The sequence below is a fragment of the Eriocheir sinensis genome, chromosome 18, assembly GCF_024679095.1.
Source record: "Eriocheir sinensis breed Jianghai 21 chromosome 18, ASM2467909v1, whole genome shotgun sequence".
Taxonomy (NCBI): Eukaryota; Metazoa; Arthropoda; class Malacostraca; order Decapoda; family Varunidae; genus Eriocheir; species Eriocheir sinensis.
In genome coordinates this window covers 7,491,323-7,517,913 of record NC_066526.1, presented here as the reverse complement: position 1 = coordinate 7,517,913, position 26,591 = coordinate 7,491,323, and the positions used below count along the sequence as shown (strand labels likewise).

The 26,591-nt window shown below is 40.9% G+C and overlaps 1 protein-coding gene across 9 annotated transcripts; it reads left to right on the top strand.

Annotated features, from left to right (window-relative positions):
* The first annotated feature begins 919 nt into the window (after positions 1 to 919).
* Positions 920 to 25,835, top strand: LOC127000273 (poly(ADP-ribose) glycohydrolase-like). 9 transcript variants are annotated; one of them, XM_050863730.1, is made up of 16 exons: positions 920 to 983; positions 3,210 to 3,317; positions 4,202 to 4,635; positions 6,304 to 6,465; positions 6,896 to 7,111; positions 14,362 to 14,511; positions 15,542 to 15,691; positions 17,401 to 17,504; positions 18,300 to 18,379; positions 19,056 to 19,212; positions 19,762 to 19,892; positions 20,688 to 20,878; positions 21,150 to 21,254; positions 21,556 to 21,685; positions 23,514 to 23,657; positions 25,325 to 25,835. In XM_050863730.1, exons 2-16 carry the CDS (start codon positions 3,227 to 3,229, stop codon positions 25,699 to 25,701), a joined length of 2,622 nt encoding a protein of 873 aa, XP_050719687.1. In that variant the 5' UTR covers positions 920 to 983; positions 3,210 to 3,226; the 3' UTR covers positions 25,702 to 25,835. The 9 variants fall into 9 exon arrangements, with proteins under 9 accessions (XP_050719687.1, XP_050719692.1, XP_050719691.1 ...); XM_050863735.1 differs by lacking the exon at positions 920 to 983 and adding an exon at positions 990 to 1,208; XM_050863734.1 differs by lacking the exon at positions 920 to 983 and adding an exon at positions 990 to 1,238 and having other exon boundaries at positions 3,213 to 3,317.
* Positions 25,836 to 26,591: the final 756 nt, after the last annotated feature.

Here is a 26,591-nt window from a genome sequence, read left to right as displayed (position 1 = left end):
TACGCGTACTATACGTATACTGCTTTCAATTTTACGTATATAGTTCCTTTTATCTCTATCGTATTCCACCCTCTGTTAAGTTATAAGTTATCTCTCCTTTTCACTAGCTCCTTCCTCCAGGGTGAACGCTTGGAGGAATTTAAGAATGTATTATTCCTCCAAGGGTGAACGTATCATTTTGCTCCATGAAAGCCCGCGAAAAGTACGCCTTTTTAACGGTTCCTAAATGTAATCCAAAAGTACACGGATATTCCTCTTTTAATTTACCTTCAGCATTTCTCAATTTACCGCTTTTCCTGTTCTTTCTATACTTTCTCACTTTGTACCCACGCCAATACATCTATTGAAGCGGCAGCAGCTGTGACGCAGAGCAGTGTGTGAGAATCAGCTCGCATCCGCAAAATACCTCGCAGAGAGAGGTTCAACTTATACTTATTTTTTTCACGTTTCACTCACCGCTATCGTTTACTTGTCCTGTTTCGGCTCCAATACACGGCACAAGCATCTGAGCAACATTTTTAATTAAGAAAAGGCTGTATAACAAACGAGTAGGGCAGATATTAGAAAGAATTACCGCACGTTAGTTGATGATCACTCAGTTCTTGCAGCTTGTTAGGTCTGATAATCTGATGTGTTGTTGTCTTGCTGGCAATATCAACCATTACAAACATCACTAGTGGACAAAAATAGAACAAAACCAGGCAAACGGTAAATAATAAATACTAATATTCTGTATATAATATGTTCCCCGAGATTTCTTAATTGTAGCCCCACATTTGGTACTAAGCCTTGAAGAATTTTCCTAAGATATAACACTATTTATATATTTCCCTTTTCCTATGTAGGGAGTCTGTTCGGAGATGCCTGAACCCAGTAATTTATCATTTATTCCCCAGTGCGCCTGCGTGGTAGAGAGTAGAGCGACTTATTTCTACGGGGAGGTATTTCTCGCACCAAGGGACGGACTGTCACCCTTGGCACAGGTAAACAAACCGTGACACCGAGGCAGGAAAAAATATCTGAGGTGTTCATGAGACTGTGGGAGTGTGATCCGCCAGACTGCACGGGGTTAGAGGCCCTAGAGAACCGTGTGTGAAATAAATGGCCTACGCATCAGCCTGTAATCGCGTTATCAGAGGCTCCCCAGTAGTATCAGCCTGTAGTCACCAGTGTGTCACCACGTTACTTCACCCGGGTTGGCTCTACCTGTCAGTGCTACGGCCAAGATTTCTTTAATGGTATCCATCTCGCGTGGTTAATACCTATATCGTGTTGTGTTTTGGTCTCTGAATGCAGTGTACGTAGTAACTAATAGCTTCCACGTGATTTAAGTACTGCAAAACATGGTATTAATCCAGTGTTTGCCCATACTCACCCCTCGCAACCAAAATTGGGTAGGGAGAGAGTCAGGTTACGTTAGATTTGTTAAGTTTGATTGTTTACAGTAATTACATGTGATACGCTCTGCACTGTGTCCTTGTTGTCACTGGCAGTGGAGGAAGTGGCGGTAATCTACAATTCCCTGAGATTTCTTGTAGCTCCATATTTGGTACTAACCCTCGAAGAATTTTCCTAAGATATGTCACTATGTATATATTTCTAGGGTTGCACCATTAAGCAATTTGGCCAATTACTGAGTAATCGGTAACCAGTAATTGACCAATATCGATTAATTGGCCGATTATTTAGAAATTGTAAATGTGATTCATCTTCATTAATTACTGGACACTGGTACCACAAAGTTAAAGACATACCGTAACCCTCGTGTTTACAACTTTGTTTATTGGCCAACTGTCATCTCCTGTGTGGAGAGCAAATACTTCTAGTAATTTGTTACTTATAATTTAGCCTGCTTTGTGGAAACATCCTGGTTTTAATATGTTAGAATTTGCCAGTTTTCTCGTTCTTGGGGTGATCCTAGATGCTACTAGAAATGGTAGTGTACAGAAAATTTATCAGTCTCTCAAGTCTTCTATTAATTTACTGTGTTACACTGTGTTTGCTTACTTCTAAACTAAAAACACGCATGTTTTGATTTTTTTTTATTAGTACAAAATATACAGTATGATTACTGCATAGTAATATGAAATAATAACTTTATGTAGCTACAGTGATGAAAAAAGTTGAATAATGTCCCTCAATTAGGTAAAACTGAAAATGGTATAAGCGTATCGTACTAAGTCTGTATCTGAATGTGTCCAGTACCAGTACGGTGAGACTCGGTGAGAGTTCATGAGATCCACGCCACAGGCTATCATTTGCCTGTCAGTCAGTCAGTGTGTCTCAGTGAGCATAGTGCCTATGTTATGTAAGCTGGTGACGTTCCACTTATTATTTCTAAAAATTCATATAAGTTTTGTGGGGACGATCTAGTGAGTAGTGACATAACAATGCGATACGGACTTAACGCTTGCAGGATGGGTAAACGGAAAAACTCTTGCAGCAGTGGAAGAGAGAAAAAATTTTACTAATCGGCCCCAATTAATCGGTCAAAAGGCCGATTACCGATTAATCGGCAAAGTGGCCAACTAGGCCGATTACCGATTACTTACTGATTAATCGGTGCAACCCTATATATTTCCCTTTTCCTATGTAGGGAGTCTGTTCGGAGATATCTGAACCCAGTAATGTAGGTCATGTACACCCTGGATCATGTTGATAAATGCTCTCTGGGCAAACTCCAGGTAGATAAATTCCTCTACAATACCTCCCTACCTCCTCCTTTCTCTCCCACCCTCTTTCATTTCCCTTCTCATCATCCGTTTTTAATTTCTCTTCCCCCTTTCCGTTCCAATCCTCCTCCCTCTCTCCACCACTTCCCTTTCCATCATTCCTTCTTTCGTATCTCTTTCTCCTTGTGTCTCTCCTTCCCTTTCGTCCCCATACCTTCCTTACTACCTTAACAGCATAATCACTGCATGGCTCCAATCACCTGTTACCAGTCTTGACACTGCATCTTCACCTTCTTGAGTACTGTTAAGTCATAGTCATAGTTAAAGACATTGTTTGTGGGAAGTTAAAGGTATTGTTTGTGGGAAGTTAAAGGTATTGTTTGTGGGAAGTCCATCAGTGCAGCTCAGTGAGCTAAACCAGTCTTAGCATGAAGAGTCATAATTGTTCAGAACTATTGGTGTTGATTTTAATAGATTTGTCAAGGCTTTGTGCTCAGCTCAGCGAATATGTACAATTAATTATTAAAATGGTTTCAGAAGTGATATTGAAAGTGATGTCCAACTACCCGCCAAAGAAGAAGCTGTGTCAAATATCAATAAAAGACATGCTGAAACCCTTGGCCAGCCGAGGAAAGCCTGAGTTGGGTAAGCTGGGTCTTGGTCTTGTGCTGTAACCAGTGCTCCTGAGCAGTGTGTGGAGGTAAAGAGTGGCCAAGCTGATGCCTCCAATGAACTGGTGTGAGGTCTTTGTGAAAAGTTTTGTATGGTTATTTATTTTATTATTCGTAGTTGTAGGTATTATCATCATTACTATCGCCATTAAATTGTTGTTATTATTAATATTATTGTTACTTCAACACAATTTTATTTAAGACTTTTTATATAGCATGAGACTTGAATCTGGGACATTTTCCATACAATTCTATCTTCTATTTTTCACCAATCAAAATGGGAGCATAAGAAAAGAATTCCATGCTGCAGAGAGGCTAGTCACTAAGACAAAACAACAAGCATTGAAAATGTAGAATAACTACAGTAACATTATGAGTGACACAGCAGTGGTGTGGCTGATGAGGAAGTGAGTCTGTGCAGTAAAAGACAAGGTGAACACAGCCTATGTTTAAATCTGAAAGGAAACTGTATGAAATTAAGAGCAAGTGTTTAATTTTTTTTTTGTGTGTGTGTGTGGATGCATTTTTAAGTATTTGCTCCAACTTATATTTATTTATACAGCATTCAGTTAAGCTTGCAATGATTTGTATTTGAACTTTTTATCACTTTTGTGTGTACTTTTGACACATTATTTAATTGGGGAATGTATTCCATCCTTCAGTTGATCTTTTATGCATTTTCTTTTTGCATTTTTGTCTCTTTTATCACAATTCTTCTTATGTGTCACTTTCCTTATTCAAGGCACTGAAAATTAAATTTTTAATTGTTTTGACCTCAGATTTCCAAGACAAATGTTTGTTCATACAAATTGCTCATTTATGGTTTCATGTCTAAATTAGATTTTTTTCCTTTTTCAGAGAATAAGAAAAAGCATTCAAGTCCACCTCCTTTCAAGAGAGAGAGTATGGAAGCTGGTAAATTCCATACAGTGGCAAACAAACAGTGCACTGAGTCTCTGAGGATGGAAGGGAAAGATTTGGGTGCAAAGCTACACGATGAAGAAACTAAAGAGTACCACAGAGAAGAGAAAGGAGACTTGAAGCCAACCAGCAAGAACAAAGACTCAGAGCTAAGTTGGGAGAAATCAGAACATATGTGCAAGAAAAATAGTAAATTTTCTGTAGATGACGTGAATAAGGAAGTAGGTGCCTCTGGAAGTAGGAGTGACTTCAGTACCTGCCCTTCAACCCAACCTAAAGGAAAGAGTATGTCAGATGATTTGAAGCCAAAGAGCTTTTCACAGAGAGATAATCCAGTGAAACTGAAACCTTCTGGAAGACCATCATCTGAGGTAACCCACTGAATTTTCCCTGTTAACCATAATCAATGAGACATTAAGTATAAGCAATTGAAGTAACATAGTTTCCATCTGTTCATCTGTTTGTCTACCTGTCCATCTATCTATTTTTATATATTTAAGTGCAACACTAGACTCAGGCCAGCCAAGAGAGCAAGTTAGGTTTCATAGTGGATACTCAATAAATGATCACATCAACTTCATCAGCCTGATTGTCAAAAACTCAGACTGTGGGGTTCTTGAAAGGTCTGGACTTCCGAAAATCCCGTAATTCTCAGCAACAAAAAATATAAAATAAAATAACTGAAAATTGAGTTATCAGACTCGCAGCCCCTCTAGTCCTTATTATTATTTAAATATCTGACCAGTCACATCTTTCATAGGGTAAGCAAAAGCCAGATAAAACCTGCTCTTAAGTTTATTGAAAGCAACAAAGAAACTCGCTGGAAATTAAGAATAATTAATTAAACCAAGCACACAGCAACCTAGCTATCTACGTTAAAACATCCTAGCAAATGGTTACTTAGCTGTAGGTGGAAGAAGGGGGAGCCACACCCTGATCTGCCTCGTGTTCTGGAGCCTTGGAGTCCTTCTTCAATCCTCTCTCGTTCCTCTGCAACCGCCGTGCCCTCACTCCTCCCATGGGCTTCCCTGACCTGAGTACACAGTCACTCTGGACTTGCGGATACTACAAGGCTGAAAAGACCCGGAGGCTGGAGAGAGACGTCAGCTCGCGGTGGAGTCTCGGAGGAAGATGGCTTGAAAGATGGCGGCAGTCCCACAATGCTCAGGCCGGGCTCCGCGGTCAAGATGCCAGCTCTCGCTATACTGACATCTCGTTTTCTGTGCAACATTTACGCTAAAACGCCCTGACGGCTATGGATTTATTATTTATTAATAACCTAACACATGCAATTGGTCATAGTGGGTCATGCATCCCACACATAGCTCAGCCATGGCATTATTAACGAAATGATTTGAAAAGCACGCTGTTCCCGCCTTCTAGTTTTCCCGCCTGACTTGTGACTACTCCCGCTCTCTCAGTCAAAATGGCGAGGACTTCCGCGGTAATTTTCCACGGGCCACTCCCTGAATAATGAAATCATGACACAGACAAGTATGAAAAACTTGGCTTTCATAGATTATAAGAGAACATTTAACTCAATTGAACCTTCAGCAGTCAGGCAGGCATCTAAGAGGCAGAGCACATATGAACTGCATAGAATAGTGTTGAAAGATATAGAAAAAGACAGCGCAACCACCATTAAACTCCACAAGAAAAGTAAGAAATTGCAAGTTGACACTATCTTCAAAATTATTTACAGCTTGCTTAGAAAAGAATGAAGTCATGAAATCATCAGACTCTCTTGTGAATCACAGTTGCTTACTCAAAGTGTACCAGCCTAGTAAACTTTGGAGCAACTATCCTTCCTTTGGATTTCCTCCTTATGGCAACAAAAAATCTTTCAAGAGAGTATCAAGATGCCTTTTGAACCAACATTGATCCTTCTATTGGAATCATATGTCTTCGTTTTATGGAAGCAGACTGATGCAGGCATTTTTTTATATAATTTTGTGTTACCCATGGACTGCCTCCTGTACTTGAAAAGAAGAAATAATACATCACTTCTTTGACTTAGGCTGTGTAACATCTATTCACAGGAATGTGATAAAGACAAGGGTAAAGAAAGGCCTCCAGACCTGCGTAACATCTTAGCCAGTGCCGCTGAGCAGCGGATGGGCTCAGTGACAAAGTCGGTAAAAAGGGCCAAGGACACAAGCAGCACATCAGGTGGTGGCAGAAGAGACAATGAGGAGAAGGAGGTTAGAGAGGGACACTGAAATTACTATTTAATTTCAATTATACATCACTAAAAAGTTGAATTGAAGCAGTATTGAAGTACCAAACCTCATTTGTCAAGATATTAGGAAAAAATAAATACAGTAAACCAATTTCTATTTAAAAGAAAAACTTTAAGAAGAATCAGATTTATCTAGCCATATATATAAACCTATTGTAAGTCAGAGTATAATATATTTTTAGTTTTTATTTGATGCCTATCATATTATCACTAGATTAGTTTTCTTTAAAAAAATATAGAGCTTTTACCCATTAACTCCTTCATATCTAATGACTTGGTATTCTCCTGTTAGTCCATTAAGACAAAGGTGAATTATAGTATAGAACTATACTTATGTAGAGTATTATGTTAAAGAATTTAGTGTAGTGATGCCAATACATCCTTTAATTCAGTGGCAAGGAGTGTCTTTATCATCGCTGCCCCACCTCAGTGCCAGCAACCCCAACATACCTCCAGTGGTGCCCTCCCCTGACCACACAGTCTTGGTAAAGTTGCCCGTGTCACCCGGCTCTGGGCCTCTCCCTTACCCTTCTGGACCCTTTGATGTGTGGGACCAGTACCATGTCAGGATGCCGTGCTCCCCTAAGAGCCAGTACCCAAAGAACAAGGTACGTAACCATATTTTTTAACTTATATTTTTCTATTCCCTGAAATCTCTCACCCACAGCTCACTCTATAATATTCTACAACCTTCCCCTGATGCCACCAAGTCCTGTGAGCATCTGCATACCATGAATGTGGTGTTTTAGGGATTATTTTATTTTTACATAAGGCAAACAGCACATGGCTATGTCAGAGCTAACATCATCCCATTAAATCATCACTTCCTCATAAAAAAAACATACAGGAAGAGGGAAGACTTAAATGAGAATGTGCAGAAGAGTATATCAACTCACAAACAGAGAGAGTCCCTTTATCATCATGGTGTGTTACACCAGCCTGAAACTGAGGCTGATGAGCACACCAGACAAAAGGTACCTCCGCTCGGTCACTGAACATCGCAAAATTGAAGTTTGCATTCTTAGCTTTGGATCTGCAGGCATGGGATTGAGCCTGGCTGGGGCAGTCTGCACCGCCCACCCAGCTGTTCATCTTAGAACATAAGAACGTAAGGAGTCTGCAAGAGGCCGGTTGGCCTATACAAGGCAGCTCCTGTACACTCAACCCGACCTTACCTCACCATCCATGGCTTTATCTAACCTCTTCTTGAATGTATCTATGGTATTGGCACCCACAACATGGCTCCCAAGCCTGTTCCATTCATCCACCACTCTATTGGTGAACCAATTCTTGCCTATGTCTTTGTTGAATCTGAATTTGTCTAACTTAAAACCACTGCCACGCATCCTACCTGGCTCTTTTACTCTCAAAATCTTATTGACATCCCCTTTATTAAAGCCCTTCATCCATTTATAGACTTCGATCAAGTCTCCTCACAACCCTCGCCTTTCTAGAGTGTAGATTTAAATGCTTCAGCCTGTCTTCATAAGGCAAGTTTCTCACCCCCTGAATCATCTTTGTTATCCTCCTCTGTACAGATTCTAACATCTTGAAATCCATTCTATAGATGAGGTCTAACTAGTGCTAAGTAAAGTTTGAGGATGACTTCAGCGCTCCTATTGCCTACGTTCCTTGAGATGAAACCCAGTACTCTGTTGGCCCGATTTTTAGCCTGAATGCATTGAGCCCTAGGACGGAGGTCAGTGCTCACTAGGACTCCTAAGTCTCTCTCACGCCCAGACCTGCTTAGAGGAGTGTCATTTAAGGAGTAATTGTGTGAGGGGTTATTCCTACCTACACTCAAAATGCTACACTTCCCGACATTGAATTCCATCTGCCACTTCCCCGCCCAATCATATAGTCTGTCAAGCTCATCCTGGAGAACGGTAGCATCCCTGTCTGATTGGATTACTCTACCGATCTTGGTATCATTTGCGAACTTACTGGCATCACTACTAATTCCTGTGTCCAAGTCATTGATGTAAATAATAAAAAGCAGAGGACCCAGCACCGACCCTTGAGGGACTCTACTTGTAACACTGCCCCATTCAGATTTTTTACCATTGATTTGCACTCTCTGCTTCTTACCACTAAGCCACGCCCTGATCCAGTTCAAAACTTTCCCATCTACGCCGTGAGCCCGTAATTTTAGTAATAGCCGGTGATGAGGGACTTTGTCGAACACTTTGCTGAAATCTAGATATAGTATGTCATAGTTTTTCATATCTCGGTCAACCGCCTCAATTACTTTGGTGTAGAAGGATAACAGGTTAGTAAGGCAAGACCTGCCCTTCGTGAACCCATGCTGTGAATCATGAATTAAATTATGCTTTTCTAGATGGTCCCAAATGCTCCCGGCTATAATTGACTCCAACATCTTTCCTACAACTGATGTTAAGTTAATTTGGCGATAATTTGAGGTGGCTGACTTGTCTCCCTTTTTGAAAATCAGCGTCACATTAGCTACTTTACATTGATTGGGCACATACCTAGAATTTACCGACATCTTAAAGATATCGGTAAGAGGGCCACTAAGGACCTCCTTGCACTCTTTCAGAACCCTTGGAAATACTTCGTCTGGGCCTGGCGATTTGTTTTTCTTCAACCTACCAATCTCAGCCTGGACTACTTGCCTAGTGATGATCACATCCCTCAACTTGTCGTTGTCTTCACCCTCACATACCTGAACTCTCTCTGGAATGGTTGTTAGATTTTCCTGCACGAAAACTGAGAGGAAATAGTCATTCATCATTTGACTCATATCTTCTCCATTCTCAACGAGCTCACCTGTGTTTGTTTTCAACGGTCCAATTCTGTCCCTTGTTTTCATTCTGTACAATTTGAAGAAGCTCTTGGGATCGCTCTTGGCCTCATTAGCTATCCTAATCTCATAATTTCTTTTTGCTAGGCGGGTGTTTTATTTCACTGACCTGGCTAGCTCAACATACCTACCCCTGAGGTGGGTTTCTCTGTTCTTTGTTTTCCTATAAATTCCTTTCTTCAAGCCAATCTCATGCTTGAGTCATTATTTTCCTTCCTACGTGCTTGGTAAGGGATATGCTGTTTATGACCCCCTGCAATTACTCTAACTAAATTATTGTAGGTCATTTCTGCATGGTTCCCCTGTCTTTCCAGTTCCAGCCCTGAGATCTGGCCCTCATCCAGCCCTAGGGTTCCCCAGTTTACCTCCTCAAGGTGTCTTCTGAGTCCCTCATAATCAGCTCTTCTAAAGTCGGGCACCAACATAGGGTTGAGTTCATGGGTCACCGCCCAGTCTAATTTCAACCTAATTTTCTTGTGATCACTGCCACCTAATTCTCCCCCAACATCTATCTCGCTGATCATATTCTCGGTGTTAGTTAAGACCAAGTCTAGAATGTTGTTACCTCTGGTGGGCTCAGTTACTGTCTGCTTGAGAAAATTATCTTGTATTACTTTCAGAAAATCCTCAGATTTTAGATCACCCACCACGCCTTCCCAGTCTATATTCCTATAGTTAAAATCCCCCATTATGCAGACATTTTTGCTCCTGCTCACCCTGCCAACCTCTTGTAATAATATATCAGTGTCCTGCCTGTTAAGGTTGGGTGGCCTATAAAGAACCCCTAGAGTAAGTTTGTCTTTCCCTTTGTGGACGTCCACCCAAACTGATTCTGAGTCGCCATTTGTTTGAACAGAGTTGTTAGCGGAACATTTAAGTGTGTCTTTAACATAAAGTGCCACCCCCTCCCCTTCTTCCCTTTCTATCTTTGTGAAACATCTGATAACCATCTTTTTCATATTCCGACATGAAGTTTTGTTTGCAGTATCCACCCACGTTTCCGTGATAGCTATAATGTCGAATTTCTCGACACATGCTTTCCCCCTCAGTAGATCTATCTTGTTCCTGAGACTCCTACTGTTGGTGTAATAAGCCGTTAGCCCATCCTTTCTTATATCCTTTTGATCGCTCCTGTGCCCCCTAGTCCCAGTCTGCGATGCATAGCTACTGATGACAGGCCCTCCCTACTCATCCTGTAGGGTGCTAAGTGATCGCTCGAGGGAGCCTGCGAGAACCTCCACCCCCTGAAGTGACAGGTGCGCACCATCCTTGGCATACAAGGTGCCCTTATCATAGAAGAGGTCCCAATTATCAAGGAAAAGCCAACCATTTCGCTTACAGTGGGCCGCCAGCCTGCTGTTTACTGCTAAGGCTCTGGAAAGCCATCCCTCGCCTACCCCCCTCCTTGGCAAAACACCACAAACGGCTGGCACCCCATCCCCCCCCCCAAAGTCTCTCACTTTAGTGAACAATTCCCTGAAACGCCGAAATATCTCTTCGCTACCCACTCTGCAGATGTCATTACCACCGAAACTGCAGAAGACGATAGGTTGTGTCCCCTCCCCTGCTAAAATTTACTCCATCCTGTCAGATACGTGCTGTATACCTTCCCCGGGAAAGCACACTCGAAGCCTTTTTTCCTTATCCCTTGAACAAAAGTACCTGTCAATGAACCTGACTTGACTGTCACCAACCACCAGGACTTTCCTCTTAGAAATTGTGTCAGTAGACGGAAGGGGAGCCGCTACAGGAGGAGAGGGAGGGGCAGCAACAGGGGAGGAGGAGGAGGAATACATAGGAATACATAGGAAGAACAGACAACAGAAGACCTGTCGGTCTATGGTTAGGGTGTCTGTTTACTACCGCTACTACTAGTGATCTACATGTGGTAGGACAGGATAGAATAGATGAAGGCTCCTCCCCACCCACCTCTCCCTCCGGTAACGTGCCGGCAGGAAATAGTTAGAAGAGAACACTATGTGCCTTTAAGAAAGAAAGGAACATGGAAATTTTACAGTAAAGAGACAAATAAGAGGAAATTACTACCCTTAACTTATGCTACTGGGGGAGGGGGAGGAGAAGGAGGGGGAGGAGGAGGACGATGAGTGGGAGAAGGAGAGAGAGGAGGGGGATGACGTCGAAGGGGAAGGGGGAGAGGAGGTGGTGGCGGAGGTGGTGGGGGAGGCGGGGGAGGAGGGGGAAGAGGGGGGGAGGAGGAGGGGACAGGGAGGGAGGTGGGGAGGAGGGGACAGGGAGGGAGACGGGGGAGGAGGAGAAGGAGGCAGGGGAGGTAGCGGTAGCAGAGGAGGGGGGAGGTGATGTGTTGGAGGACAAGGAGAGAGAATGCGAGGAAGAGACGGAAGGGGGGGAAGAGGTGGAAGAAAGGGGAGAGGGGGGTGATGAATGAGAGTCCGCGGCAGCAGAAGGGGAGGGAAGTATGGCGGGTGAGGAGAGGGGAGATGGTGGGTGAGGAGAGGGGAGAGGGGAGGAGAGGAGAGAAGCAGCTGAAGGAGTGGAGGTGAAGGGGGAGATGCAGGGGGAGGGAGAAGGCACTCGCGAGGAGGGGGAGGCAGGCGGGAGAAGGGAGGCATGGTCTGCTGCTGTATGGGGAGAAGCAGGGGTGGAAGGAAGGGGGGGTGAGGTACCCTCGTGAGTAGATGAGCAGGAACACCTGCGACACGCTGTGACTCTCTCCGCCAAATATTTAATGTCCCGTGTTAACGAGTGGATCATGGATTCCAGGTGCTTGATTTTTCTTTCATCATGCCCTGGCTTGATGCAGAAACAGCAAGTCTCGCTTGCCCCGTTACTTGTCCTAAAGTACTGCGGAACTTGGCGAAGGCCACAATTAAAACAACGTTTCAAATTTGAGGGCATATTGGCTGATCCTTCCACGGAGCATATTGAAACAAAGGGTCCCAGGTGAAACAAAGGCGACCAGGGGAATACGGCCGGCGAGCAGGGTGTCGTCTGGTGGCCTGTAAATTTCCGTTTATCAAGGAAAATTACAGCCTGAAACAGTATCTAATATAAACACTTCCTGGAAAATGAATAGGAAAAAAATATGTGTAGGACATTTAGAAGGAGCTTGCGTGCACCACTGTAAAGTTGTGAGATGTATGGGGTTAGTACAGCGAGGGAAAGCAAGTGTGTTAGGGTGAGGGTGATGGAATGTGATGTATCAGAAATAACACTTAGCAGAGCAGAGTGTTGGGTAGTAGTAGTTGTTCAGTCACAGCAGCAGCACTTCAGCAACAGAACAGCCTCAGGAACTGCTGGGTAGCAGATAAGGAGAGCCAAAGCGTCGAAACACTGAGAACGAGGTGACACACGTGTACCCCCGAGGCTGGGGCAGGGTCAACTGACTGGGGCAGGGTCAACTGACTGGGGCAGGGTCAACTGACTGGGGCAGGGTCAACTGACTGGAGCAGGGTCTATTTAGGGTTTTCAATAAATACTGCACTTGACAGCTTATAAGATTCATGGTGAAAAGGCACACTTCAGTTTGGGCAGACATTAAAAAAATTAATAAATGAACAGGTTTGAACTACAAATGTCAGGTGAATGGCTTTGGCCTGACATTTGTAGCCCTCCCGTCTATCAGGTCATTTTCAAAGTTTCATACATATTCAGATCCTTATTAAATCCCAATATTTACATTTAAGTACCTTAATATTTGCTGGAACCTACCAGAACTGGTCTGTCTAAGAGATTCGAGAGTCCTGCTTTGAGACGTAAACAAATATGGTGTAGATAGTGACATTGTCAGAGGGGTAGCGGGTGTAAAGTTTGTACATCATACTGAATAATAACCTATCTTCTCAATACCTCGTCAATATTAGCCATATATTGTTTGTGTCTATCAATTAAATAAAGTTAAACAGTTTTATGAAGAAGGTCTGTCTTACCTCAATGATCCCTGGCTTCATACTAAGGAAACGCAGTGGGTCGTGTGCGTGTCGTCAAGTTTGGTGTACAACTGTCCACTAGTTTGTTTAGGTACAAGCATGGTTCAGCATCGTCACTTAATTTTCTTCTTGACTGGTGTTATTTTATATGAAGTACTAGTAAGTAGTAAGTACTACTGTTATACATTGATACAGAAAAGAGTTGCCATTGTTTGTGTAGAAGCAATCGCCACCTTGTTTGCATTTGCAGAGATGTTTGTGGTTTAATTTAACCCTTTCAATATGTGATGCAGATGTCGGCATCACAGTATGGAAAGGGTTTGGAGGAAATGGAAGAGGATTAATCCTGTTCTAAACCTCTTAATCCTCTTCTAAACCTCTTAAGAGGAAATGGAAGAGGATTAAGAGGTTTAGAAGAGGATTGAGAGGTTTAGAAGAGGATTGAGAGGTTTAGAAGAGGATTAAGAGGCTTAGAAGAGGATTAATCCTCTTCCATTTCCTCTTAACTCTTTCCATTCTGTGACGCTGACATCTGCGTCACTGTATTGAAAGAGTTAAGGCCCACTGCAGCACCATAACTCCACTACAGTGAAATCAGATTGGTGAGTCCGTTTTGGCTTTGGCTCCCGTGGGTCCTTTCCTCCCCTCTGGTCTGCCATACAGTCCCAACACCTATTTTTTCCTCTCCTATTTTACCCATAGCTAACATGTGAGAGGAAGAAATAGGTGTTGGGACTGTGTGACAGAGTAGATGGGAGGAAAGGACCCACCTGAGTCAATGCCACGATGAACTCGCCAATTTGGTTTCACTGTAGCCAGTAACTCAAAGCTGATCCTTGACCTTATAAGACACAGGGTGATTTTCTGGGACATTTTTTGGAAAAAAGAAATGTGTCTAATAAGCCGTAAAATACAGAAAGTACCTGGGGAAGGTAAACAATGGAAATTCAGATGCCACACCTGCCATGTGTACTGTGGCAATTGATTCTTACCCTCCACTGGCTCAAGGGCCACAGAGACAGAGGTGAGCACAGACACAACATGCAGCTTATCACATGCCCTCAGTTTTACCTTACCTCTGTAACAATGATGGATTTTTTTGAGTTTAAATTAATTTCCCTTTCAACAGGATACTGTGGTTCCTCGATGGAGTGTTATCTGTGAGGCACTGAGCAGGGAGATAAAGTCTGTGGAAGACTTAGAGAAAGCTGTTTTGGAATATAACAGCAGATATGCCTCCAGATGGAAGTTCAGGGGGCTTCATATTCTTCTAGAGCAGGTATGTCCTTGAAACTACTAGCTCAGAATTTTAGCTCAAAGTTGATAGTACATTTTATACTTGTCATTTTCAATCCCATGCACAAGGCAACCCACTCCAAGCTTATAATATGTTCAAGTAAATTTACTTTCTAGGAGAAGTAGTATTCAAGTTAACCTCCAAAACTTGGTCAAGAAAATATTGTTAAAAAAAAGATACATTTATATGAATGAGTATATAATTATGGTTAAAACAAATCATGATTTTTTTCTCCAAAATATTCAGCTCTTTCCTCTCATTTTACATAAAGTTGTCTTTCATGCTAAAGACCACTACTCCACACATGGACATTGTCTTATCCTCCTATTTCCTCCACCTGCCCAGCCACCTCAGTATTTTGTTCTAGATCACCTGTTGACTCAAAAACTTATTCTTTCAACATTGTCAAGAATGACAAACTTTCTGTAAGCTGTCTCTAGTGTTGCCATCCATATTGCTCTCATCACAAGCATGTCTAAAATGAGTCATTTACACTTAATATTCATGCCATGTCCACAATGCACTTATATGTGACAAGGTTTGCACAATTATATCTTTCATCAGTTTGGATCCCTCTTATATTTTTACTCAGACCTCTTCATTTTTTTTCTTTTATTTCATTTTGAATCCCACCATTTTTTTTCCATATGTGACCTTTGCATATATTGTATATGCTCATGTGAAAATCAATCTTGTGTAAAAGTCAACTTCAATTGAGAAATATATTTAAACCATTGAAAAGTAGTTCCATGTTGACCTAACCCTTAATAAATGTTTTAGAAATATTGCCTAATTCACAGGTCTTCACAGTACTTCTCTTGCTTCCAAAGAATTTGATTGCACTTGGAAATCCAGTATTCTTTAGTTACACAATGTGTTCATAACTAGATAGTCTTTGTTGACTTTTCTTTAAGAGTTTAGATAAAGAGCAGAATACTTACAGTAGCTATTATATACATTTAGCTACTCATTGGATTCATAAACTGGCATGCTGTACTTACTTTTTTTCAAGGAATTTGAGGATGAGGAATGTGCTTACTTCTTTGGCAAGACCTTGCCAGCAATGATCCAGCTGGCGCTGATGCTGCCCCAGTTGGTGACCCAGCCACCTCCCCTTCTCCTGCAGGGCACCACTCACTCCATCACACTCTCACAGATGCAGGTCAGTTACATGTTCTAGTATATGGTAATCCATTGATAAACTCATCACTGCTTGCCTGTTGTATACATTCATGTAAAAGCCACATACATCAGGCACACCCATTACGTGTCTTCACACCACAAAATGCCTACTACTCAAGGACCTGAAAGTATAACCCACAAACTCAAGGTGCACAAGTAGAACACATATTTCACGAGGTGGAGGCAAAGGAATGAAGGAACTATCAAATTCCACACCCATGCCAACACTCCAGTCAGTCAAACAAAACAAAACAAGACACAAAAACAGAAACATGTGATGAAAATGTAGAGTAACACAATATCATATGAAAAGGCAGTGTGGAATGTGTGTGGTGCACCTCATACTTTATGTTTGTTTACAAGTGGTGCCACCCGCTGTGCCTCACCACCGCCACCACACCATGCCAACACTCCAGTCAGTCAGATAAAATAAAACATAAATAAACAGAAACAGGCAGTACAAGCGGTGAAAATGTACAATAAACACAAAACAGGTGGAAGGACACTTGGAAATTGCATGGCACACCTCATACTTTTCTTTGTTTTCAAGCGATGCTGCCGGCACCACCTCACCACCATTACCATACTCTGCCCATACTCCAGGCGGTTAGACAAAACAAAACAAAGAAACTAGTGATGAAAATGTAAGGTAAACACGATAACATGTGTAAGGGCACTGTGAAACGCACATGGCGCACCTCACACTTTCCCTTGTTTACCACCTTTTGTTTGCCACCCTCAACGCCTCACTGCCATAATCTCATCCTCAGCACCTCGTTGCCAGTCATGCTAAGATTTTTGTACGGTACTATGTCCAGCTACGTCATATATGGTCATCATCTGGTGTATGTGTATATATGTATGTGTGTTTTCTTGGTGTCCTGCAAAGAGAATGTAACCATGTGGTGCTTTGCAAGGGAGGCAGTGGTACAATAAAGGTCAGTCAGTCAGGGCAGCGCCACCCATAAACCGTTTTTCCCATAAGAACATGTATTCCTACTATGCAAGCTTGTGTGTCACTCATATAGTCACGTAGTAGGTGTGCCTACTGTATTTTGACTTTTTTTTCCAATTTGAGGGGATCAATTTTTACATAATATACTTTTCTTGGGGGTTAAATTTGTATCTCAGTCAAATAATTATCTGAGAGCTCAATAATTATATGAAATTAACTTTTACACAAGTTTATCTGGTTTGTTTGCAGTTTATAAAATCTAAATCTGGTAATGAAATGCAAAACTATCTCTGATAAAAGTACAATGGAAAATTACAGCATTTTATATTCTGAGAATAGGAATGTGCATTTCATGAAAGGAGTACAGACAATGTTTCTATGATACTATCCCCAAACAGAATGACCCTGCAACTTTGCCATCTGTACTTATCTTGAGTTCAGCAGCCAACACATAGTTATTGCAGCACCATGACTGCATACCTTGAATGTGCCTTGGAAGCACATTGAACACCAGGCCTCTTCCTAACCTTTAACCTATTTTTGCTAAACTGTACTCCCAGTTAAGCTTTTCTAATCACAACTTTATTTCCATAATTTATTCTATAGCTGTACAGCTTCTGGACTCGGCTGAGGAAACAGTGCTTCTGGCATTCTTCTTCAGCTCAGTGACCTGAAGATATACTTTTCTTTTTCCTTTTTTCTTTTATTTATAAGATGATTTTGGTATTTTTCAGATTGCATCTCTCTTAGCAAATGCCTTCTTCTGTACATTCCCAAGGAGGAATGCTAAAGGAAATGACACTGAATATGCCAAGTATCCTGACATCAATTTTAACAGGTAAAAGTCATGTCCTCTTGAGTCTTTTTATCCAGCTGACAGTCAGACCAAATAGCATCTGATTTGAATACAGGAAATTTTTGAAACACATATCCGTAATGTGTAATATTTTGTGACAGTCGCCTACTTGGGTCAGAGACTTGTGGCCCCTGTCAACATCCTGTTGGGGCTATTAACTGTCAGAAATTACCAAGACATTTTTAATACGTGTCTGCCCTCCTTAGGGGTCTTACCTTGTCAAGTTGCTCTTTCTCTCTATGTACCTTAAGTATACATCATGAGTAAATTGAATTCTTTAACTAATTAGAATCATTACAGTGGTCTATGCTCTGCATTTAAAGTATTGAAATGCAGTATTTGACTAAGGTAAACTATGGTGGATCACTAATAACATTTAATTGGTGCCTAAAAATTACCATTACTTGCATGGAAGAGGGTCTGTAGGTAACAAAAACAACTTAAGCACGGAAAATCTAAGTTTTGGGGATAGGTTTGGTGTGTACATAGTTTTAGGGTTTGAAGGCGAGATGTTCTTGTTTTTTTCCACTTTCACTGGGTTCCTGTGCTCCTAGCCCCAGAAGATGGAGGGTGACTATTATCTTTCCATTAGAACACTTTGTAAGCCAATACAAAACACAAAGAAACTTATTAATTGATTTTCTTCAGTCTTCCAAAAGTGTGTAGTTTAAATGAGTGGAAGAAGAGGTGCATGTACAGGTATTTTGTGCTACTTGTTTCAACAAATTCATCATATGTTTGTAGCTTCCCCAATGAAAATACTGATTCTGCCCACAGATTATTCTTCCACAAGGAGCAGAGGTCTCTGGAGAAGCTGAAGTGCCTCCTCCATTACTTCAAACGTGTCACCACAAAATGTAAGTTATATCAGCATTGCCCGTGTGTATAAGTAATTGTCGAACTAAAATTGTTATAGTGCTGTTATTAGGGAACATACATCTTTTGTTTGTATTCCACCTTCCTACAATTTAAACTCTTTCATGAGTTAAGTATCAAGATGCCTCTTGAGCCAGAAATGATCTTTGTCTTTCAGCATCTTCTATATCTATTTTTTATTGGGCCAGTGTGCTCTGAACATATTTTCAAAAATTTTGTTTTGCCCTTGGTCTGCCTCCTACACTGTAATAAGAAAAGATGTGCATAGGCTCTGTGAGTATTACCCATTTTAACATACTCCTTAATGTTAGTTTCCACAGAAGTACCTTTGTGGTCATCCACATAAAAATAGCAATCTTTGTCTGTCCAGGATAAACCCAGACCTGGAGCACATGCTTGGCTATGGAAGTTGCACAGTTGTTCACATCCTCAGGAGTTAGTGTGTCATTAGGAGTAAAGTAAGTTGAGGATAGAATTCCATTTGTGGCTGGGGGATTCTATCCACTCAGGGATTATGTGTCCTTGTCTATAGCTATCAGTCAGCCTTGATCTGCATTGGCTGGGATGGAGCTTGCAATCATTCCCTGTAAAGCCCTAATTTCCACCTGATAAAAATAGAAGGTAAAGGCTGGTAACTTATTCTCATGTTGCTTGCAGCCCCCACTGGGACAGTGACGTTCACCAGGCAAACCGTGTTACACCAAGAGATCCCCAACTGGGCTACCTCCAAAAGGCCCCTTCCTAATCTTCATGTTAGCAGTACTGGACTGATAGAAGAGGCTACTGGGCTGCTACAAGTTGACTTTGCAAACAAGTAAGGGATGACAAGAAAATCATTTATATGACAATTATTGCTGCATATACTCATGTAAAAGTTGATATCAAAGGAGAGTTATTATTTAAAAGTGAACTCTCCTCCAAGCCCATGGTATATTTGCTTGAGGAATAAATTTAGCCTCCCAAAGAAGTTGAATTTATGTAAATCAACCCTTTAAACTTGGCTTAGAAATATTAAAGCTTGACTTTTATACAAGTGTATACAACTTCTTTGAACAACCTCTTTCAAGAGGGGAGTATCAAGACCTCAAACCAGAATTGATCTTTATCTTTTGGCATCTTCCATTGTATGCTTATTATTGGAGCAGTGTGCATTATTTTTCATGATTTTGTTTTACCCTCAGGCATTAAGAATCACTGCACTGGTAATATTTTATTTTTGTACTTCATTGAGAATTACATTGGATTAAACTATATTCAGTCTTGACTGTATACATAATAGTTACTTGTATACTTAAGGATTATTTTTAATGTATTCAATAAAAGAAAAAGCTGAACTGAAAGCATTACGTCACCTTCATTGCAGGTACCTTGGGGGTGGTGTGCTGGGGCTGGGATGTGTGCAGGAAGAGATCCGTTTTGTTCTCTGTCCAGAGCTGATAATTTCCAGGCTCTTCACACAGGCTCTAGAAAAGACAGATGCCCTCATCATTACTGGTAAGAATAAGATTAAATATGTTTGATTTTATTATATTCAATAACTGAAGGATAGCAGACATGTAATTCTGCTGAACACAAACTTTTTATACATAATTTTTGGACAGCCTCAGTGCTCTTACAGCAAAAACTGTTTTTATTTGTTAGTAATACTATATTCCATGTTTCTGGTGAAAAATACTATTTGGTATGGTTATGCTGTGTAGTTACAATAAACATGTACCATTCAGCACAGGAGGAATGCATTCTGTGGTACAGATAAGCAAATTTCCTGCTTTTTTCTGTGTCTGTAATTAGCTTGCAGGGCAGTGTCAAGGATTACTCACACAGAACTCTGTGCCCCCTGACTTACAAAATTACATATTTACATGAATTGCATTATAATTAGTGTTTCCCAATAAGAAATGGAAGAATATATGACATTTTAGCAAATCCATTCACCTCGGTTGCTGCTCTTTGTATTATTTATTTTTAATATATATTTCTTTGTAAATGGGGACCATACTTGTCCCACATTCTAGAAAGACCTGAAGTGAATTAAAGCCACAATCAATTTCATCATCACTTCATTCATGTAGTGAAGTGCCACTAATGTTTATGAACAGCTTGCAAGTCTTCAGCGATGGCCTCAGAAATATTAACCCCTTTCTTAGGCACAGAATTGAATACCTCATGTATCTGAAAACTGCTTGTGTATATGACCTGCCCTTAGCTCTGTTCATTTAGTTTGAATATGCAATTAATTACTTTATTAGCATTTTGTATACATTTTATTGTAGTGTTACATTTTTATAGGGTGTGAACAGTTTAGCCGAGGCAGTGGATATGCTTCCACCTTCTGTTGGGACGGACCACATGAGGATACTACCCCTCTTGACAAGTGGGGAAGGCGTCTGTGCCAGGTGACTGCCATTGATGCCCTTCACTTCACCAAGCAGCCCAACATTCAGTACAAGCCCACCTACATCATCAGAGAACTTAACAAGGTGGGACTGTAGCAAATATGTCATAATTAAGTGACCTTGAACTTGCAAATGGTATGCCTCTACCCTTCCAGTAGCCTTACTGCAGAATTATCTACACAAGTCCATCATCATCATCTATTTAATGTCCCTGTACTGTATAACTTCTCAATAGCTACCAGAGTAAGCTATTATCTCCATTCTTTCAGCCTTTTTACTGGTAAACTATAAAACTGACTTCCTTTTTAATTACCAGATGATTAACTTTATGTGTAAAGTGGTCCTTGTATTTCAGGCGTATGCAGGCTTCAAGGTGATAAATGGAAGTCCAGGTGTACCAACAGGTGTGGCAACAGGAAACTGGGGCTGTGGAGCTTTCAAAGGCAATCCAAGACTGAAGGTGAGATGCCAAACAGGTGCCTCATGAAAATTTTATGAATGCAGGCACCGCATTTCATATCTTGGTCCTTCTTAGAAAACCAGATGCATCAGGACTAATTGTTTAATGAACTGTTTGTTGTGATGATATTCAGCATGTATGAGATCGGATGTGTACTGAAACCCTCAGCAAAAAAATAAATGACTTTTTCCAAAGAATTTACAGAAAATAAATTCATGCACAGCTGCATTTGAGTATTTTGCAAAGGTAAATTTTCAGGTTTCACTTTTTCTTAATTTAAATATTTGTATTTTATTTTCAGGCTCTCATTCAGCTTGCTGTGTGTGGCCACATAGGAAGGAACCTTGCCTACTTCACGTTTGGGGACGAGAAGCTGAGGGATGATCTCTACACCATGTATGTTTTCTTGAAGGAGAATAATGTTACTGTAGGTAAGTCATAAAGAAAATCATCCATGCACTGTTTCTGATGCTTCACAGTTAACATAAGAAACCAAAAAAGTTTTTTTCCTTTTTCTTTACATTCTTAAAAGTCAAAAGCTATATTATGCAATGATGCAGATAATCGTTAGGCATCAATCTTGCTGCATTCTATGGCATTCACATAGAATTTTCAAGTCTATATTGTTTAGCTGTTACCTTTAACTCACTTTTGAAATTTACTATTTGCTCAAAGGCAAACTCCCAATTTTTGCATAATCTCTCTCAGTCTTAACCCTTTGCTGGGCACTTATAAAAATACTGGAGATATCAGAAAACTGTATTAGTATGTTAAAACTGAGGCCTTTCTAAGACATTTTTACTTGTGAACATTTTTTGATTTGAAGCACCCATCCATTGCAAAGTTGTATCAAAGAAGTAGATGGCACAGGCTAGCAGCCCGATTTGTGGGTAATCATCATCACCCCTAAACATCCCGTCTGGGCTATTTTGCCCATTTTGGTAAAAGATTTTTCTTTAATTATTTTCATTATTTTAAATTTTTCTGAAGCCAAATGCCAGAAGCACTGCCTCTTCGGTGGGTCCAGAGGCTGTACAGGAACGATAGGACAGAATACTGAAATAAAGTTGTGATCAGAGGAGCCCAATGGAGAGAACAGTTAAACAGAGTAAGCCGAAAGGTTAAAGATTAGGAAAAGGTCAAGAAAGTTGGGCATGTCTCCAAGGCAGTATAGGGTGTTGAACTAACTGCCCTAGATCATTGAGGAGAGCAAAGTTGTAGGCAAGTTCACCAGGCTGGTCAATGAAAGAGGATGAAAGTCAAAGCTGGTGGTGAACATTGAAATCTTCTAGGATGGAGATTTCAGTGAAGGGAGAGTCAGTCAAGATGTGCTCCACTCTAGAGTTCAAGCAGTCAAAGAATTATACATAGTTGGCAGAGTTAGGTGAGAGATAGACAGCACAGATGTACTTCGTAATAGAATGGCAATGAAGTTTTAGCCAGATGGTGGAAAACTCTGAAGAATCAAGGTCATGGGCACAAGAGCAAGTGATATCGTTGCATATGTAGTGTGGTGTGGAGAGTAAGAGAATCTGTCTTTAGAGACCATGCTGAACTACTCTCTAGTGTTGATGAGACAATAGGGAAATGGAAAATGAGGACACGGGAAGAGTCTTTGGTGGGCCTGCAACACCCTCCTCACTTCCCGTATATACCTCACTGGGAGTGGCTTATGTCCCTGTTTCGGTAGGTGTCTTCCTACCTACTCCTTCCTGTGTCATATAGGCTATGGCATCATCTCGGCAACTCTTCTGATGCAGAGGAATATGGAATGATTGCAGTAGCAGGCCCGTAATTTTGGCAGATTTTTTAGGGGGGCTAGAGAGCATCATATGTTCATGAATTGTGGTTGGAGGGTGGCAAACAGAGCGAGCATGCACAGGTGGGGGAAATTATTTGAAAAATAAGCACTTTTAGGGTCATTTTGAGGCTGATATAGAAAACATTGGGGGGGCTATATCCCCTCTAGCCCCCCCAGAAATTACGGTCCTGATTAGTATGTTGACTCAAGTATCACTGTATACATCAATGAAGTCTGTTCATACATCCAATGATTTTCTTATATAATAGGCTTAGAACATCATGTCCAATATTACATTGATTTGATATATTAGAAAATTTGTTCCATTACTTGTAAAATCATTATATGCAAATGGTTTTAGGAACCTAACCTGTAGGTATGACAGTGATTGCTGGTATGTACTATAAAAGTAATACTAAATATCTTTTGACGAATGATGTTTGTCTTTTATTCATCAGGAGAGATAGCTCAGGTCTTGCATCACTATGGCTACCGGGAGTGGTCAGATGGGTCAGACCTTTTCCATTACATCTGCCACAGTCTGGGGTCCTATGACTCAGACACTGACCAGGAGGGAAGCAAAGGTGTCCCTGATGTTCCAGGTTAGTAAGTAATATCTATGTATATCAATTATTTCTGTAGCTTGCCTTAAAAACTTTCATAATGTATTTTGTATGGAGTACACCTCCCTTTGAACAGTTTGTTTTTTGTAGCATAAATGATATTAAACCCATCCACTTTCTATAGCCTGAAGCTATGAATGGCTAAGAAATGGCTAGATAATGGATGAATGCGTGGGTAGCAAAACAACTTGGGGTATGCAATGGTGTGCTCCTCTCATACCCATGCAACCACTTTTTTTTTCACACAAAAAATCATTGTTACGGGGTATTTTTGGTAACAAACTCATTTGTGATGCCTGGCATTCAGCCCTGACACTCATGCTGTCAACTGATCCAGGAGTGACTTACCTGTTGCCACATGTCACCATGGCCTCCAATTTACTCAAATTTAGGGTCGCACGTGTGCCGACCCATTGACATGTTTGGACAGAAATGTCCATATTGAAGCACACGGGTTAAGGAAGAGAAGAAAAGGTAACCACAGAAAATTTTATGATATACAAGGCGTTCATTACTCTTGTGCTTGCTCCTTCCTGTGAATATGGCACAAATCTCATGAATCCCAAAATTTGAAGTATTGATTTACATAGATTTACATAGATTTACATAGAAAATCAGACCACACAGACCCCATGGTCCAGAGTCCAGGGTGATCTGTCCTTAAACCTAAGTGATTCTACATTAACCAGATAGCTTCAAAACTTTGCATTTCTACTCTAGTTAATGTTAAGTTGAAGGAAGGGAAGTGTCGGTCGGGCTTGTTTTTAAAAGAGTCAATCGTGTTACACTAGACCAACACTGGGAGAGTTCTTGTTTGTTCTGGTTCCTGTGAAAAAGATGTTATTTTTCCCCATTCTTCCTTTTGCAGTCTCATTATGCTTAGAAATCATTAGAAGTGTTGCATAAAGTGCTTGTGAAGATGATGGGAGTGGTTTGGTGAGAGAGTTGGGGTGTGTGGACAGAGGGTGGGGTAGAGGTGCCTGGAGGGGCAGTGTCATCTGCCTGCAGGTAGCCACCCACACACTGAGACACCAGTCAGCTACCTTAGCACCAACATAATGAAAAATATAAATTTTAAATATAAGTCTGATTGTTGACATGGGGATGCGGCATAGGTAGCTTAGCATATTTTTCTCAGAGGAATTCATTGCTCCAATAATACCATCAAAACCAACAAGAAAGCCAAAGAAGTACTATTCAAGGTTTGCAATTCACCCAAGCACAGTACAGCTAAAGAGGGGTTCCTCAGAGGATTTGTTGGGTGCAAATTAACTCAGAGGTACTTGGTCAGACTAGGCAATGAAGCTGAGTGTCTAATTGCTTCATGTTGTGCATGTCACCTTCCTCTTGGTGCAGTTCTGCAATTATTTGCAAAGTCGAAACACCACCATCCATATATACCACATTATCAGAATACTGTTTATTATAGATAGGCAGCAAGGAAAAAGCTGGCAAATCTTGCTCAGAGAGATTTGTCAGATGAAAGAGTAAGGCTTACATGTTTTAGAGACTGACTAATTTGTCACCTCTCTACGAGTGTCTCACTTTGGTTTTAGTAGTAGCTCTATGATTTCAGGTAAGACTTGAGTCTGATTATACTTAGTTCTTTTTATATGAAGTGTAATACAAACAAATCTCTCATTCAGAGGAAGCACCAACCAACTCGTGTCAAACAGATGATGCAGCTTCACCCTCTGCAAGCATTTCGCACACGAAGAGGTCCTCCCAGAGCATTACTGAGTGCCTTCCAGAGCCTTCCCATGACCAGCAGCACAAAATGAGTGAAGAAAAAATCCTCCAAGTACTTTCAGAGTGTGATCGTCTTTTTGAAAGTGAAAAGAACAAGAAGAAACAGGGAGCTGGTCATAGTCTTGATAGCTCCTCTCAAAAGACTGACAGTGAAAGGAGAGTAGGAGACCTTAAAAGTGGATCAAGGAAAGAAAGCAAAGCATTCCAGAGTGGCAGTGAATCAAGTAGACTTTTTAGCCTCCTTGATGAAATTGATCGGCAGGTTAATAAGTGACAATGCCGATATATAAAGTGAAAAAAATACTTTTCATTTTTAATAGACTGATGTTTCATTTATGCCTGGTAATGATTTCTGTAGATATGCTCTTGACTTCCTTAAATAAAATAATATATAATTTAACTTATTAATTCATTGTTTTCTCCTTACCTTACTCTGTTACTTATGGGAAGGGTTTTATGTCAAAATTCCAATCAGAATTATTTAATTGATGTAGGATACCTTTACAGCTGATGGCTAAATCTTCCATTTCTATGAATAAAAAACACAAATGTGTGGAAATTGCATTTTAAGGCTTGAAGCATATATATAGTACAATATAAGGCCCATATGTTGGTGCATGCCCATACATGAAGGCATACCAAACCTTATATACTGTATACATTTTTGGCTGCTACCCGTTACTGTTACTGAGGGCCATTGTCCACCCTCTTGGTGTCGCCACACTTCTTCATGTGCTAATCTGTAACAGTGCAGTTTCATCACAAGATTCTGGCTGTCTTACTTTCTCCTGCTTAACTCAGAACTTTCTACAGAACATTGATGGATATCAGCATAAGCCAAAATAACCAGCCAATCAACACTATGGTATTTTTTATTTATTTATTTATTTATTTATTTTTTTTTTTTACGTGTTCACCCATAGCTCCGGTAGGCTTTCTTCAGGGGCCTGGTGGTCTGCCCAGGCCTGTCATGGCACAGGCAATTTATTCTTAGCTCATGTTGCCCCCTGGAACTCATTCTTGATTCACTTGGACGGTTTCTTCTAGAGTCCGGGTTGATGGATGGTCTTCAGGACAGCATGTGGGTAGTCTTAGGCCACTCAGGATTGATTGAAAGCGGCGCCGTGCTGGCCTAGCTGTCTCGTCCTGCTGCGGGGGATACTG